This window comes from Narcine bancroftii, chromosome 1 (assembly GCF_036971445.1).
Source record: "Narcine bancroftii isolate sNarBan1 chromosome 1, sNarBan1.hap1, whole genome shotgun sequence".
NCBI lineage: Eukaryota > Metazoa > Chordata > Chondrichthyes > Torpediniformes > Narcinidae > Narcine > Narcine bancroftii.
Window position 1 is genome coordinate 480552024 of NC_091469.1, and position 17196 is coordinate 480569219.

Below are 17196 nucleotides of genomic sequence, written 5' to 3' on the forward strand. Positions count from 1 at the left end.
CCCTCGAGAACATCGACATGACGAGGTGTCTTAAAAAAAAAGCAGCCTCTATCCTCAAAGACGCGCCCTCTTCACTCTGCTACCATCAGGGAAAAGGTACAGGAGCCTAAAGGCAAGCACTGAGCGGCACAAGGACAGCTTCTTCCCCGCTGCCATCAGATTCCTGAATAATCAGTAGTTTTATGAACCCAAAGACCTGTCTTACTTCTCATCCACTATCATTATTATTTATTTAGTTTCCTTACATTGATGTAGTAAGATGGTATAAAATGAATGTACAGCTGTGATGCTGCCACATTTCATGGCTTGTTCACGACAATAAATTCTGATTCTGACATTGCCGCACTCATTTATATGATGCTGGATGTTCACTGTCTGGTCTCAGCTGTGAAACTAGAATGATACTTCCATGTGAGTGGCTGGTATGAGAGAGGAAGGAGAAAATTGGGTACAAACTAAACACCATTGACACTTTTTTTTGTGTGTAGGATTATGTGAAGGCATTGGCGTATGCCAAAGATAAGGAGTTGGTGGCTTCAGCAGGACTGGACAGACAGATTTTCCTCTGGGATGTAAATACTCTTACAGCATTGACTGCTTCAAACAACACTGTCACAAGTAAGTCCTAATTGTAAACAGATAAGATACAAGTGAACTAGGTAATGAATGTTTATTCAGGAAGATGCAAATTTTTAACTTCCATGCTAAGTTGGTGATACTGGCTAATCTACACTCTATTGCCTCTCCTTGGACGCATTGAAAATAGCATAGAACGAGAAGCTGAGACACATCAGTTCTTGAATTGTCTTTGAATTCTAGTTTAAAACCATGATGGGTCTGTGGAAATTTCATTCTGTATCCAGTTGACTTGCAGAAAGGAACTGGTTGGTGAACAGTCATGTTCCTGTGTTTGAGTGGTCTGTCCATGCAGGTTAACTTTCATTTATTTAACATTTGTCGATCATTTCTGTTGAATGATTGGTTTTAGTGTTGCCATCGCACCCTTTACACATCGCTGATTATAAATGGGAGAGGGTTTGTGTGGTTATGAATGAATATAAATAATACAAAGGTTTTAACACACTGGGAGGCAATTCAGCTGTCTGCAAGAAAAATGTAGTTGATCTTATTCGCTATTTTTTCCCCTGTAGTTCTGCCCTTGTTCTTTCAACTAATGATTCACTTCCCTTTTGAAAGCCATAATTGCATTAGCCTCCAGTTACTGTAGAAAGAAAAAAAAACTTCACATTATAGTTAGCTCTTTTGCCATCCTCCTAAAATTACTTTTTAAAAATTTAGACATACAGCACAGTTGCAGGCCCTGTCAGCCCACGAGCCTGTTTTCCCACCCTCCCCCCCCCCCCCACCATTACACCTAATTGACCTACAACCTACAACTGGGTTCAAGGGAGTTTCTTGTGGAATATCGAGAGTGGGAAAGAGCATAAGTGAGACATTAAATCTTGGTAAGGTTATGGTATTGGTGAGGCCACACCTGGAGCACTGTCTGCAGTTCTGGTCTCCATACTTGAAGAAGGATATACTAGCCTTGGAGGCAGTCCAGAGGAGGTTCACCAGGTTGATCCCAGAGATGAAGGAGAGACTAAATTATCTGGGATTGAATTCACTTGAATTCCCAAGAATGAGAGGATATCTTATAGAAACATTTAAAATTATAAAAGGGATAGATAAGATAGAGGCATGAAAATTGTTTTCGCTGGTAGGTGAGACCAGAACGAGAGGACACAGTCTCAAAATTCAGGGGAATAGATTTAAGACAGAGATGAGGAAAAACTGTTTTCCCCAGAGTAGTGAATCTGTGGAATTCTCTGCCCAGGGAAGCAGTTGAGGCTACTTCATTAAACATATTTAAGGTTCAGTTAGATAGATTTTTACATAAAAAGGAATTGAGGGATATGGGGAAAAGGCAGGTAGATGGAGTTAAGTCAATGATCAGGTCAGCCATGTTTAATCACATAATGATGCTGGCACATTACATTAGCTCAACTGATTTTCATTTGTACTCAGCATCTGATGCCTCTTGTGTCAGTGTCCAATGATAGTCGGCCAACATTGATGGATTCCAGTTGCCCGGATACCACTTTTCCATGGTCACGGTGTCCTGGTGAATCCTTTCACCGTGTTCGTCACTGACTGCACCAATATCAGAGAAGAAGTCCAAGTGCGAATGCAGAAAATGAATTTTCAATGCCACATTGCATTTCATGGCGTTATATGCTTGAAGCATGCTTTCAATTATGTAATTTGGTGCTCTGTAGTTGCCAAGAAAATTCTCAACGGCATCTTTAAATACCTTCCATGCATGCCCAGGCCCAAGACAGCATTTGCATAGGACTTGCACTGAGTGTATGCTTGGACTGACCAAAACAGCTTAAAATATGACAGGAAATCACAAAAGTAGCTTAGTACATGATTGGAAATGTTTTAGGTGATTTTTGTGATCAGCAGCCCAAAATCCATGAAATACACTTAAAAGTGTTCAAGAATCAAAATTTTAATTGTCCTGTGTATTTTAATTGTACAGCATGTTTCCCCATATCCGAGAAGCTTGGGACTGGAAGCTTTTCGGTTACAAGATTTTTCAGATTACTGAATAATGGCATTAAGCAGACCAGTAGCATCAACAGAATACTTGTATCAGTGAAGATACCGCCGTCACCGATCCCTGACACCTCCCCACCGCCGTCACCGATCCCTGACACCTCCCCACCGCCGTCACCGATCGCTGGCACCTCCCCACCGCCGTCACCGATCCCTGACACCTCCCCACCGCCGTCACCGATCCCTGACACCTCCCCACCGCCGTCACCGATCCCTGACACCTCCCCACCGCCGTCACCGATCCCTGGCACCTCCCCACCGCCGTCACCGATCCCTGACACCTCCCCACCGCCGTCACCGATCCCTGACACCTCCCCACCGCCGTCACCGATCCCTGGCACCTCCCCACCGCCGTCACCGATCCCTGACACCTCCCCACCGCCGTCACCGATCCCTGACACCTCCCCACCGCCGTCACCGATCCCTGGCACCTCCCCACCGCCGTCACCGATCCCTGACACCTCCCCACCGCCGTCACCGATCCCTGGCACCTCCCCACCGCCGTCACCGATCCCTGACACCTCCCCACCGCCGTCACCGATCCCTGACACCACCCCACCGCCGTCACCGATCCCTGACACCTCCCCACCGCCGTCACCGATCCCTGACACCTCCCCACCGCCGTCACCGATCCCTGACACCTCCCCACCGCCGTCACCGATCCCTGGCACCTCCCCACCGCCGTCACCGATCCCTGGCACCTCCCCACCGCCGTCACCGATCCCTGACACCACCCCACCGCCGTCACCGATCCCTGACACCTCCCCACCGCCGTCACCGATCCCTGACACCTCCCCACCGCCGTCACCGATCCCTGACACCTCCCCACCGCCGTCACCGATCCCTGACACCTCCCCACCGCCGTCACTGATCCCTGACACCTCCCCACCGCCGTCACCGATCCCTGACACCTTCCCACCGCCGTCACCGATCCCTCACACCTCCCCACCGCCGTCACCGATCCCTGACACCTCCCCACCGCCGTCACCGATCCCTGACACCTCCCCACCGCCGTCACCGATCCCTGACACCTTCCCACCGCCTTCACCGATCCCTCACACCTCCCCACCGCCGTCACCGATCCCTGACACCTCCCCACCGCCGTCACCGATCCCTCACACCTCCCCACCGCCGTCACCGATCCCTCACACCTCCCCACCGCCGTCACCGATCCCTGACACCTCCCCACCGCCGTCACCGATCCCTGACACCTCCCCACCGCCGTCACCGATCCCTGACACCTCCCCACCGCCGTCACCGATCCCTGACACCTCCCCACCGCCGTCACCGATCCCTGACACCTTTCCACCGCCGTCACCGATCCCTCACACCTCCCCACCGCCGTCAACGATCCCTCACACCTCCCCACCGCCGTCACCGATCCCTGACACCTTCCCACCGCCGTCACCGATCCCTGACACCTCCCCACCGCCGTCACCGATCCCTGACACCTCCCCACCGCCGTCACCGATCCCTGACACCTCCCCACCGCCGTCACCGATCCCTGACACCTCCCCACCGCCGTCACCGATCCCTGACACCTTCCCACCGCCGTCACCGATCCCTGACACCTCCCCACCGCCGTCACCGATCCCTGACACCTCCCCACCGCTGTCACCGATCCCTGACACCTTCCCACCGCCGTCACCGATCCCTCACACCTCCCCACCGCCGTCACCGATCCCTGACACCTTCCCACCGCCGTCACCGATCCCTGACACCTCCCCACCGCCGTCACCGATCCCTGACACCTCCCCACCGCCGTCACCGATCCCTGACACCTCCCCACCGCCGTCACCGATCCCTGACACCTCCCCACCGCCGTCACCGATCCCTGACACCTCCCCACCGCCGTCACCGATCCCTGACACCTCCCCACCGCCGTTACCGATCCCTGACACCTTCCCACCGCCGTCACCGATCCCTGACACCTCCCCACCGCCGTCACCGATCCCTGACACCTCCCCACCGCCGTCACCGATCCCTGACACCTCCCCACCGCCGTCACCGATCCCTGACACCTCCCCACCGCCGTCACCGATCCCTGACACCTCCCCACCGCCGTCACCGATCCCTGACACCTCCCCACCGCCGTCACCGATCCCTGACGCCTCCCCACCGCCGTCACCGATCCCTGACGCCTCCCCACCGCCGTCACCGATCCCTGACACCTCCCCACCGCCGTCACCGATCCCTGACGCCTCCCCACCGCCGTCACCGATCCCTGACGCCTCCCCACCGCCGTCACCGATCCCTGACGCCTTCCCACCGCCGTCACCGATCCCTGACACCTCCCCACCGCCGTCACCGATCCCTGACACCTCCCCACCGCCGTCACCGATCCCTGACACCTCCCCACCGCCGTCACCGATCCCTGACACCTCCCCACCGCCGTCACCGATCCCTGACACCTCCCCACCGCCGTCACCGATCCCTGACTCCTCCCCACCGCCGTCACCGATCCCTGACGCCTCCCCACCGCCGTCACCGATCCCTGACGCCTCCCCACCGCCGTCACCGATCCCTGACGCCTCCCCACCGCCGTCACCGATCCCTGACGCCTTCCCACCGCCGTCACCGATCCCTGACGCCTCCCCACCGCCGTCACCGATCCCTGACGCCTCCCCACCGCCGTCACCGATCCCTGACACCTCCCCACCGCCGTCACCGATCCCTGACACCTCCCCACCGTGATTCCCGTTCCTGGTTTCCTTGATGACGCCAGAACAGTGGAGAACCAAGTACAGTGGAGAGTAAAGGAGAAATAGAAAAAGAGAGGGGAGGGATTTACCTGAAATCAGGACAATCTTCCCATGTGCTCCTCCATTCGCTCACTAATGGCTCAAGATTCCAGCCTGCCTCTCTGAGTCGGCATCCAGTATACAGCGTCTGTCTTCCCGGCTAGTTCTGACTTCTGTTTTTACTAAACTGTTTTTACTAACAGCGCGTCATAGCCCCAAAAGCACGTCAGGTTGAAAAAAAATTCAACTTGCAACGTCATGTCGCCGCCAGAAAAATGTTCGGATAATTGAATTTTTCATTTAACCAGATTTTGGATATGGGGAAATGTACTGTATCAGGATTAAGAAGGTAGACAGGGAAAGAGTAGGTCCACCTTATGATCAAAGGGGTAACCCATAAGTGGAGGAAGACTACATGGACTAGATACATACAATATGTATCACAGAACAATACACACAAGGACAGGGCCATGTCTCTGTGCCGAACACAATGCCCAAATCTAACCAAAACTCTACTGCTTGCATTTGATGTCCCTCCATCCCTTTTGAATTCATGTGTCAACCAAAAAGCCTTTAAACGTTACCATTGTATCTGCTTCCATCATAACTCCTGGCAATAGGTTCTAACCTCCACCGCTGTTTGTCAAAACAAAATTGTCCCAAGTATCTCCCTGAAACTTCCCCTCATCTTAAGCGTGATTCCTCTATAGAGCACAGGTTCTAAATGAATCTACGTCAAGGAAACGCACATGGAAGATGGTAAATTCAGAGAGAGTTATTAAGAACAAGTGTTAATGTCATGGGATACTTCTCAATCCCCCAAGGCTGGATGAGATGCAATCCAGATGCTATGGGAAGCAAAGGAGAAGCTGGTTGTGTGCCTAACGGAGATTTCATTTAGACATACAGCATAGTAACAGCCCTTTTTGCCTGCTCAATTAACTTATCCCCCTGCTGCCTTTTTTGAATGGTAAGAGGAAACCCGCGCAGGGAAAATGTAGAAGCTCCTTACAGCGGGGGATTGGCACCGCAACAGTGTTGGGCTAATCTCTACACTAACCATAACCATATAATAATTATAGTACGGAAACAGGCCATCTCGGCCCCGCTAGTCCCTTTGACCTGCACCCTGCCCGTAGCCCTCCAATCTTTATTCATTGCAGATGAGGTGCGAGAAGCCTGGAGGAAAGTTCATGTTTTTCCTTACTTAAAAACAGTAGAAGAAATAAGCCAGATGAACCTCATGTCTGTTGGCCAGAAATGTTAGCGAAAATCCTAAGTGATGGAGTTTGTGTGCATTTGGAAAGGCAGGGAGTGGTTTCAAATCACGAGCATGATCTTGTGCAGAGGAAATCCTGCTTCACTAATTTGATGAAGTGTTTGGAGGAGTTAATTAAAAAGATCAAAAACAAGATGGACGCCATGGTCCATCTTGTCTTGAGCAAAGCTTTTACAAGGCTCATGATTGGTTAATCCAGTAGATTAAGACACATGGGATACAAGACAAAGTGATCTGTTGTTTGACCCCAAGCATGTGCTCACAATGTACTTTAACCAGATCCTCTCACTGATGGCAGTGGAAGTATGCTTTTCTGAATGGAAGTCTGTACCAGCTGTGCACTGCAGAAACTGGTGCTCTGACTTTTGTGTGTGCTATTTGTTAACAACTTGGATGTGAATTGTATGATTAGTAAGTTTACAAAGGATACAAACATCTGTGGATATAGAATTGATTCATGTTCTACATGGAGGTCAGTGACCAGTGGTGCTCCACAGGGATCTGTTCTGGGACTCCCCTCCTGTTTGTGATTTTTTAATAAAATTACCTGGATGAGGAAGTAGAAGGGTGGATTAGTAAGTATGTAGATGACACAAAAGTTGTTGGTGTTGTGGATCATCTGAAGGGTCATCAGAAGATATTGGTAGAATACGGAGCTAGACTAAGAAGTGGCAGATGGAGTTTAATCCAGAAAAGTGTGAGATGCTTTATTTCAGTATGTCAAATATGAACTCATAATTTAGTGTTAATGGAAAGAGTATGTGACTGAGAGATCTTGGAGTCTGTGTACACACTCAAAGCTGCTGCACAGGTTGATAGGGTTGTTAACAAGGCGTATGTGTGGATTCCGGTTCGTTCGGTGGACCTCACGAAATGACGATACCCAATCTTTCGTCCTGGTCAGACTCTTTTATTCTGCAGAATTGTGAGCTATCTGCTCGCCTCACAAAGATGCCTTCTCGATAAAGGCAAGCAGAGAGACTGACCTCGTGTCGACACATGGGCGGAGTTACATTTGCAGCAATAAAAAGTTTACACTATACATTCTTACCCAATGCAATTACTACTAAGTACAAATTCCTTTTTTTAAAACTTTATTTATTCGTTCAAAATACAGATAGTAAATAACATATAAAACAATAAACCAAAAACATGAACGTTATATTTTATAGAAAAAAAAGAAAAAATTAAAAAAAGAGAGAAACTCCCCCCCACCTTCAGCCAGCTCTCCTAAGGAGAGTCATAAAGAAGGAAAAAAAAGTAAGGAAAAATTAAACAGACATACTAAAATCTAATCAACATCAATCAAAATGTAAATATTCTGAATATAACAACCAGTTACTAATAAAAAAGCTATAGTTATCACACAAAACATATGTAATTTTTTCCATTATTAAACAGTATATCCTCTCATTATGCCATCTATTAATATCAATCATATTTGTATCTTTCCACATACTAAGAATACATTTTTTCTCTACAAATAATGCTAAATATACAAAAGCAAATTGAGATTTATCTAATCCCAAACCTTTCAGAGGTTGCAATCTGCCCAATAAAGATCTAAAAGTATTTTAGTCTTATACAGATTTGGATTTATCCCAACCCTTTTTATCCATACCATCCTATAACATTTAATACATAAATGAAATATAACCCTTCTCTGGTACCTTCATAAGAAAAGTCTCAAATTTAGTCATTTCAGGCAAAATCATATCGCTACCAAACACACATTTTACCAAAGATCAAATTTAAAAATAAAGAAACAAAGAATTCTTATCAATACCATAGCTGTCCCTCATCGTTACGCTTAATCGAACTGTATAAACCTCGAACATTAAAAGTAGCAAACCTCAACTTTAACATATCTACTAATATTACTAAAGACCAATAATATCTTTATTTAAAAACTCAAATCGTCCTATATAGGCCCTCCAATAGGAGAAAAAAAATCACAAAATAAAAGCTAGATAAAATGAAAAGAAAAAAAAATTAACAAACCCCCCCCCCCAAAAAAAAACTACCAAAAGGTAGTAATCCCTAAACAAAATATGGGTGTGGATCACCCACCAGTGGCTGATGACTAATAGAACCTAGAACAAATCTCTTCCTCCCCAGCCAAACAAAAAAAATCTCAAAATATCATAATAACGTAAAAAGTAAAATATGAATAAGAAGATTCTGCTATTCATCCAAGAGGTTCCAAACTCGGAGATCCCATTTCAAAAGAAGTTGGACTCTTTCCATTCCCGTTGATTCCAGAACCAACCAGATTTTTCTTTAGGAGACAATGGTGGACTACGTCTTTGTCCTCTTATATCAGGCAATGAATCAGCAAAAATCATTGCTTCTTGATCATCCTCAAAAAACTGAGATTGATAGTCTCCATGAAACACCTTCGACACGGCCGGATAGCGAAAAGTAGACTTATAGCCTTTACGCCACAAAACTTCTTTAACTGGATTAAATCGACGTCAACGTTGAATGACGTCTTGACTCAAATCGGGATTTTAAAAAAACTCTGCTATTCTGAATCAATAACGGAGTTTGTCTTCTGTCCAAATAATTCAAACATCGAATTATTACAGGTCTCGGTGGTTGACCAGGTAAAGGTGTTCTTCTTAAATCTCTATGAATTTTTTCCAATACCAAGCCTTCAGAAAAAAATTCTTGCCCTAGTACTTGTGGGATCCAGTCTTTAAAAAAGCGAAGAGGATCTTGTCCTTCCATACTTTCTGGCAAACCAACAATTTTCACATCATTCCTTCTACTTTGATTCTCCAAGTAGTCTATTTTCCTCTCTAACTCCTTCTCACGTTCTTGCAATTCTATAACGGACTTTTCAACCTTCAACACTTTTTCTATATTAGAAGCCACTTGTTGTTGACATTCCAGAAAAGCAGACTGAAATTTTTTTAAATCTTCACAAGATGCTTCTACACGTACTTTAACTGTATTCAATTCTGAACTTATCCTTTGAGCCAACTCATTCATTATAGGCTGAATGACAGCATTTAACTGCTTACATTGTAATTCAGAAAAGCTCAGCCCTGCTTTCTCTAATGTAGTGGCAGAACCAGGTAACTGCAGCTCCTGCTGCAACTCAACAACAGGCATTTTAACGGTCTTACTGCGGGTCTGCACCCCGACTTCCTCAGGGGGTCGACGCTGGACTCCCCCCGTAGCTCCCAGTTTTTTCAAAAAATCACAGATGATTTCGAGATCTTCAGGTTGAAATGCTTCCTGAAGCATTTCAGACAATGGCATCGTCTTCCTGTGTGCTCCCTCCATTAAAATCGGCAGGCTGCCAGAATCGGGATCCACTTCTTGGGAACACGCACCTTCCTCCAGAGAATGGGTAATGCCAGCGCTGTCCTTCACTTGGTGAGTAGTAGACATTTTTTTTCAGCTCCCACAGGCAGTCTTTGTAGTTTAGGCACTGAAGAAATTAAACCTGAAGCTGTAGCAAGTTGTTTAGGCCACAAATCTTCAGTTCTTCGAAAATGTAACTTCTTCTGCACTTGAGGTTTAATCTTTTTACCATTAATGGCCATAAGTTCCTTAATACTTTTAAACTAAAATTTAAAACGTTTAAACTTGAAAACAAAGGGTTAAAAAACGGGTACTTAAAAGTCCGGCCAGAGAAGTCAAGATTACACATCTAGACTCTACGCCATCTTGCCACGCCCCCACTAAGTACAAATTCCATTGCTACATAAGATTGACAGCCTCTTATCAAACATTGCTCAAGTTGAATGGTTCAAAATAAATTCCTATAGTTAGTCGTCATGCTAATTGGTCCCTTGTAAATTGGCTCACTAGAATGCTGCAAAATCTGGCTCTGTGTTCTTGCTGTTAACCCCTTCCTTATTAATATCCTGTGTCAATTTTCATGAACCATAGGACTGAGTTCAAGAGGCATGAGGTAATGTTATTAGAGATGTACATTAGAGCCCACTTGGAATATTGTGTTCATTTGTGGTCACCTCATTACAGGAAAGATGTGGATGCTCCAAAGAGGGTGCAAGGATCTTGCATAGATTAGAAAGCATGCCATCAGAGCATAGGTTGAGTGAACTTGGCCTTCTTGGAGTGACAGAGGATGAGGGGAGACCTAATAAGTTACGAGAGGCATCGAACGCATGGATGGTCAGAAGCTTTTTCCCAAGGCTCAAATGGCTAACATGAGGGGGCATTGTTTTCAGATGCTTGGGAGTATGTATCGGGGGGCTTTTAAAACAAAAGTTCTTCACACAGAGTAGTGGGTGGATGCAATCTGCTGCTACCAATTGTGGTAGAGACAGGTACAATAGGATCTTTTAAGAGACTATTAGATACATGGAACAGAGAAAAATGGAGGGTTATACATTGGGAAATTTCAGGCAATTTGTAGAGTAGGTTACTAGGTCAGCACACTGGGCTGCAGATTTCGATATTCTTTGTTGTGGATATCGAGGAAGGTTGTCTAATGCTGCAGCAGGATATAGATCAGATAGAAAATTGGGCAGAGCACTGGCAGATGAAATTAAATCCTAACAGGTGCAATGAGGACCATTTTGGTAAGTCAAATTAGGGTAGGATATATACAATACATAGACATTTGAGGAATGTTGATGAACAGAGATACCCTGTGATTCAAGTGTACAGTTTCCTGAAAATGGCAGCACAGGCAGACAGAGTAATGAAGAATTGTGGAATTTTTGCTTTAATAGGTCAGGACGTGGAATAAATCAGGAATTAATGTTGTAATTTTACAGAATACTGGCTGGATGGAATGGGAGTATTGCATGTAGTTTTGGTTGCAAGGATGTGGTTATCCTGGAGGTAATGCAGAGGAGATTTTCCTGGATTGGAGGACTTTACAGAGAGGGATTTAAAATGAGAGGAAGGAGTTTTAAATGAGAATCTGATCAAGCCACTGTTGTAGCCTCTTGCATGAGTTGGATTCACCTTTAACTTTGGAAATGACTAATTTTGATATGGCCAACCAGTTTATTTTCTTTAAAAGTTCATGCTGCTAATCTCTGTTCAAACCCTGTAGTTTATGGGGGGGAAAAAATGTATTCAAATGAAGAAATGAACAAATGGATAAACATTTTGTTTCTTTATCAGCATCGTCGCTGAGTGGGAACAAAGACTCCATTTATAGCCTTGCAATGAACCAGATGGGAACAGTAATTGTTTCTGGATCAACTGAAAAGGTAAGATACAGTGACAGCTGTGCTAGATTGGTTCCACTAATGAGGAAGAGAACATCTTTGATATACCTGCTATTTGATGTTTTTGATACTTTAACATTGACTGCCAAATTGTTCCTGGGCTTAATGTATTGTGGTTTATGGCTATATGTTCTTTAAGGGGTGCTGGTTGACACTAATACTAGAATTGTATTATATTAATCTTTAGTTTTAAATATATATTTCTTCGTAAAGTTATTTCGTGGGTTGGATTCAGGGGTACACTTACAGACACACAATTACCCACAGAGGTAAGCCATTTTTGGAGTCGCGTTCTGGTAAATGTTATGTAATTGATGTTTCACGAACAAACACTGCACTCTGAGACGTGGTGCTTCATTCATTCATTCTTTAATACAAAATTAAAATGGTTCCCTGCAATACACAGAATATAAGAGTGACAAGGTGTAAATATCTAACACTCTTCCCCTCCCACAAAAATAAATGCTTTGTAAATAACATACAGCAGTACTATTACTAAATCTACAAAAACTACGTTGTGTCCATAGACTAAGGGTGAAAATTGTGAGCAATTATAAAATAAGTATGGTGTGTTGGATCACCAAATCATTTCAGTCGCTCTGGAAGACATTTTTCTCTCTTTGATCATCTCAGAGGGGTCGACTCCAACAGGGTACTTGGGGACTTCTCCGGACTCTTTGCCTTTGTGGGGTAATAGCTCAGTTGATGGTGAGGACTGTGAAGTTTGTCTTTGGTGAGCCCTATTTGAGCATGGCGTAGGACTTTAGGATTGAGCAGGACGTGGTGCAGGGCTGCTTGGTTGAGTCATTGGGCTGCTCTGAGGAGTTGAATTGTGGGCCTGCTTGGATGAGGGCAGCTTGGTTAAAGACAGAGCTTTATTTCTCAAAGATAGGCTGGAGGAGTGTTAACAGTAGCATGGGCCCACTGAATTTCATCGGGACCTCATCAGGATCGTGAGCTGTGGGTGTGGCCATAAGATCATCCACCGCTCTCAATTGGTCTCTGTTGTTTCCATATTTTAATTTCCACCAGTATGGAATAAGAACAAGACCTTAATTTTTTCAGGATAACTCCTCTCACCCATGGCCCCCTATTATCCCAGTAGTCTCGTACCAGTATTGGCTCTCCCACTTCGAGAGATGTGGTAGGTTTATTAGGAGATGTGGATTGTTCAATTCGAAGGCCAATGTTCAGGTGTACTGTGGAAAGTCTTGTTCCTAAATTACGACCAAATATCAATTCAGCTGGTGTTCCTTTGGTAGTAGAGTGAGGCATATTTCTATAGCCTAACAGGAAATCTGCAATTTTGAGGCTCCATGATGTGTCTAGGTATTGCCTGTTTTTTCTGAAAGTCTGTACAAAATATTCTGCTTCCCCATTTGTGCTTGGGTAGTAGGACGCTGACAAGATGTGTCGAATACTGTTATTCTGTTGGAATACCTTAAAAGTCTCCAATGCGAACTGTGGACCATTATTGAAAGCCAGTTCAATCGTCATCCATCCAAAGCAAATATTCTGCAATTTTTCAATCTGTCATTGTTTTCCTCACGTGGAGTGTGCATCAGCCACAAAGAGGAAGAATGGACCAACGAAATCAATGTGAACCCTGTGCCAGGGTTGTGATGGCCATTTCCATGGATTCGCTTCAGCTTGAGGGGCTCTGAGTTGCACATCTTGACAAATGCCACATCTTCTTCCAGTTTGTTCAATGTCCAGGCTTATTGAGGACCACCAGACCTGCATACATGCCAACGCCTTCATGGTGGTTGTGGAGTTCTGATAATAGAGCTGTTTGCCATTTTGTAGGAATGATTGTTTTGGTTCCCAACAATAGACAACCTTCCTCCATTGATATTTCATGGCATTTTGTATAATAAGGTTTTACTTCTTCTGATATCGTTTCGGCCTCAGGCCACCCATTTGGACCTTTGTTAGTATAGCTTTTTGTACTTCTTTACTGATTGTTCTTGCTGCTGTAGTTAAGTGGTGAAGTTGTTCTTGATTGATAGCTGTAGCCTCTGCTGTCCATTTAATTATCTCGTTTCTCTTTCGTTTTTTCTTTCATTTCCAGTAGGGGCAGGCAGGATAGCACATCAGCATGGTTGTTTTGTGTTGCTGGTTTATGTTTTAAATCGTAGTCGTATGCGCGAGCAACATGGCCCATCTTTGAATTCTTCTTGTTGCTCGCACTGTTATCCCTTTTTTAGGGCCTTAAATCAAACTCAGTAGTTTGTTGTCTGCTACTGAGGTAAACTTCCTACCATATAAATGTTGGAATCATTTGACATCAAATATTATGGCAAGTTCTTCTTTTTCCAGTTGTGTATAATTCAGTTCACAAGTCGTCAGAGACCGGGAGGCATAAGCCACTGGTTGTTCCCCCTTTTAGTTTTCTGTAACAATACCGCTCTTAATCCTACTGGCGACACATCCACCACCAGAGTAACTTCTTTGTGTGAACTTTGTCGCTTGATGTTAGTAATTCTTTCATGCGGTCCACATTGTAACTAGTCTTGTTATTCCAATACCATTTCTTGTCTTTTTTTTAAACAGTTGGTTTAGTGGGCTGCACAGCATCGACCTATTTGGAACATGCTTCCGTTAAGGGTTAACCAAACCCAGGACTGACTGCAATTCAGCTCAGTTTGTTGGGTAGGGTGCTCTGTGGACTACTTTGTTGGGTAGGGTGTTCTGTGGACTACTTTGTTGGGTAGGGTGCTCTGTGGACTACTTTGTTGGGTAGGGTGCTCTGTGGACTACTTTGTTGGGTAGGGTGAACTGCTTCGGTGCCAGCAGTGTTCATTTGTACTCCTTCGCTGTTAATTGATATGTAACTAAATCTGGTTAAGACCTTTTCTAGATTGGATAGGTGCTCAGAGTCGTTTTGACCAGTAATTATAATGTCATCGAGGTAGCAACCTACATTAAGTCCATGTAATAATTTGTCCGTGGCCGCTTGAAATATGGCCGGAGTTGTTGATAACCCACATGGCATTTGAGTATAGATGAATAACCCCAAATGAGTATTGATTGCCACATATTTCTTTGAGTCATCATCCAATTCTATTTGTTGCTTGCGATAAGTCTAACTTGGTGAATTTCTTTCCCCCGTTCTAGGCTTGAAATCATTCTTCTGCTTTGTGTATAGCAGATTAATAGTGACTTTGTCATCACCACAAATTCAAATTTCCCTCTTAGCTTCTCGTACTAGCACCATGGGGGCTGCCCAATCACTGGATTGGATTTTCTCCAGTATTCCCTTGTCTCCAGTCTGTTAAATTCCACTTTGTGGCAAAAGATACCGTTATGGGTTTTAAAAACGTAGGCTCAACGCCTGGTTTCGAGTGTAATTTCATCTGGACTCCTTGGATTTTCTCCAGGCCTTTTTCAAAAACCCCCTGGTACTTCTTGAGAACTTGTTCCAGCTTTGATTTATCTTTATCTTCTCGGCTTAAGTTCATTATGGATTCAATTTCCATCCAATCTAGTTAAATGCGTGATAGCCAGTTCTTCCAAACAACAACATGGAGGGGTAGTTGTTTTGGCATTTGTTCTTTATAGTTCACGTTTATGTTGCATCTTCCAAACGTCTCAACTTTTTCCTCGTTACTGTTTTTAACACCATGTCATCCTGTTTAATGGCGAGGTGAGGGAGGAGTCATTTTTTTGGCATCAGCGAAACTGCTGCTCCTGTGTCCAGCTCCATTCGAAGAGGCTCGTTGTTGATTTTCACCTTGACATAGAATTCTGATTTTCTATCATTAAATCCATGAATATGGATGATTTCCCATTCTTATCATGTTCCGAGTCATTTGTTTCAATGCTGGGGGTTTCGACCTTCTCTTCCACTGTTCTCACTCCGGTGGGGTGTTTTTCGTATCTCTGTCCCTTTTTATCCTTTATTTCTCGGGCATTTGGCTTTGATGTGCCCCTCTTTGTTAAATAGATGACACCTAGACCATCTGAAATATTATCAGGCTTTTGGTTGCTTTTTCCGAAGTGAAAGTAATTTTGGCGGGAAAATATACATCCCATGAGGGGATCACATTGGCAGATGTCCACGTTATTATCAGATGTCCTGAATCCCAAGGCTTTCTCGTATGCAGAGTTGAGAGCTATCCCCTTTTGACTTAGTAATTTCTGGCTGACACTACAGTCAGCTAAGCCCATTAATAATCGGTCTCTTAATGCATCACTTAGGAATTGACCAAATTCACAGTGACGTGAGAGTTTATGTAATTCCACCAAATATTCGCTTACCGATTCTCCTGTTCTATGTTTTCTTTCATAAAATCTTTACCTTTCTGCTACAACCGGTGGTTTGGAACTTGGATGTTCCCCTATTACTGCACACAACTGTGCACAAGTTTTAGATTGAGGTGTTTCAGGAGCTATGAGATTTTTTTTAACAGTTGAAAAGTTTTACTGCCCATTTGGCTTAAAACCAGCGATTTATTTAAGTTAATAGGCACAGTGTCAGTAATTGGCTACACAGTGATGATCAAATTGTTCCACAGAGTCATACCAGATTTCTTCTGACTCCATGAAATGCCCAAACTGTGACTCCGCCATTTTGAATCTTCTTTTCTTTGTTGTTTGAGGTTGAGCTTGTGGGGTCCACTGTGAGAATGAACTTGTGTTGTTTCCCTTTTAAATCTTCATTCCAATGACTGGAGCGTCAAGGGGGTGCGATCCTATCCTCTTCACCACTGTTATGTTTGATGTTTCAAGGACAAACACTGCACACTGAGACGTGGGGTTTCATTCATTCTTCAATACAGAATTAAAATGGTTCCCCGTGATACACAGTATATAAGATTGACAAGGTTATCAAGCTGATAAAAGTGACAACATCATACGCAGGCAGGCGTAAATACCTAATAGTAAACAACCTAATAAAACTAGGTGTTTGTTCATTGAAATATCTAGGGCAATGGGGTTGCTCAAGGAAGACATCTAATTAAATAAAATACTCTTTGCCTGTTTTCCTATATTGATAGAATGGAAACTCGGTTGGCATCTGTTTTTAAAAAAAGCAGGATTTTATTTGTGGTCAGCAGACAATTCAGAACCATATTGACTCATAAACTTTTAGAAGTCAGAAATGCCATGGTATTCTGTGAATAACACAGAAGGGATGACCACTTTGCTGCTTACCTTGGTCAAGAGAGAGAGCAGTGCTGCAGTGGCATTTTGAATCGCCGCATGTAACTGACCTAATTCTGGGTAAAAGAAAGCAAGATCATTCTTGTTTCTGGATTGTAGCCATTGTGATGGTTACTTCATCAGACTCGTACCTGAGTTTGTAAAGTCATGGTGGAAGAAAACACAAGTT

General features: G+C 44.5%; 1 protein-coding gene across 1 annotated transcript in view; it reads left to right on the forward strand.

Moving 5' to 3' along the window:
* The window catches only part of wdr48a (WD repeat domain 48a), a 128884-nt gene that overhangs the window by 56923 nt on the left and 54765 nt on the right, over positions 1-17196 (forward strand). The window contains exons 5-6 of the mRNA XM_069933678.1: positions 489-618; positions 11755-11843. Coding sequence (XP_069789779.1) covers positions 489-618; positions 11755-11843 — 219 coding nt within the window. The remainder of the gene's footprint in view (positions 1-488; positions 619-11754; positions 11844-17196) is intronic.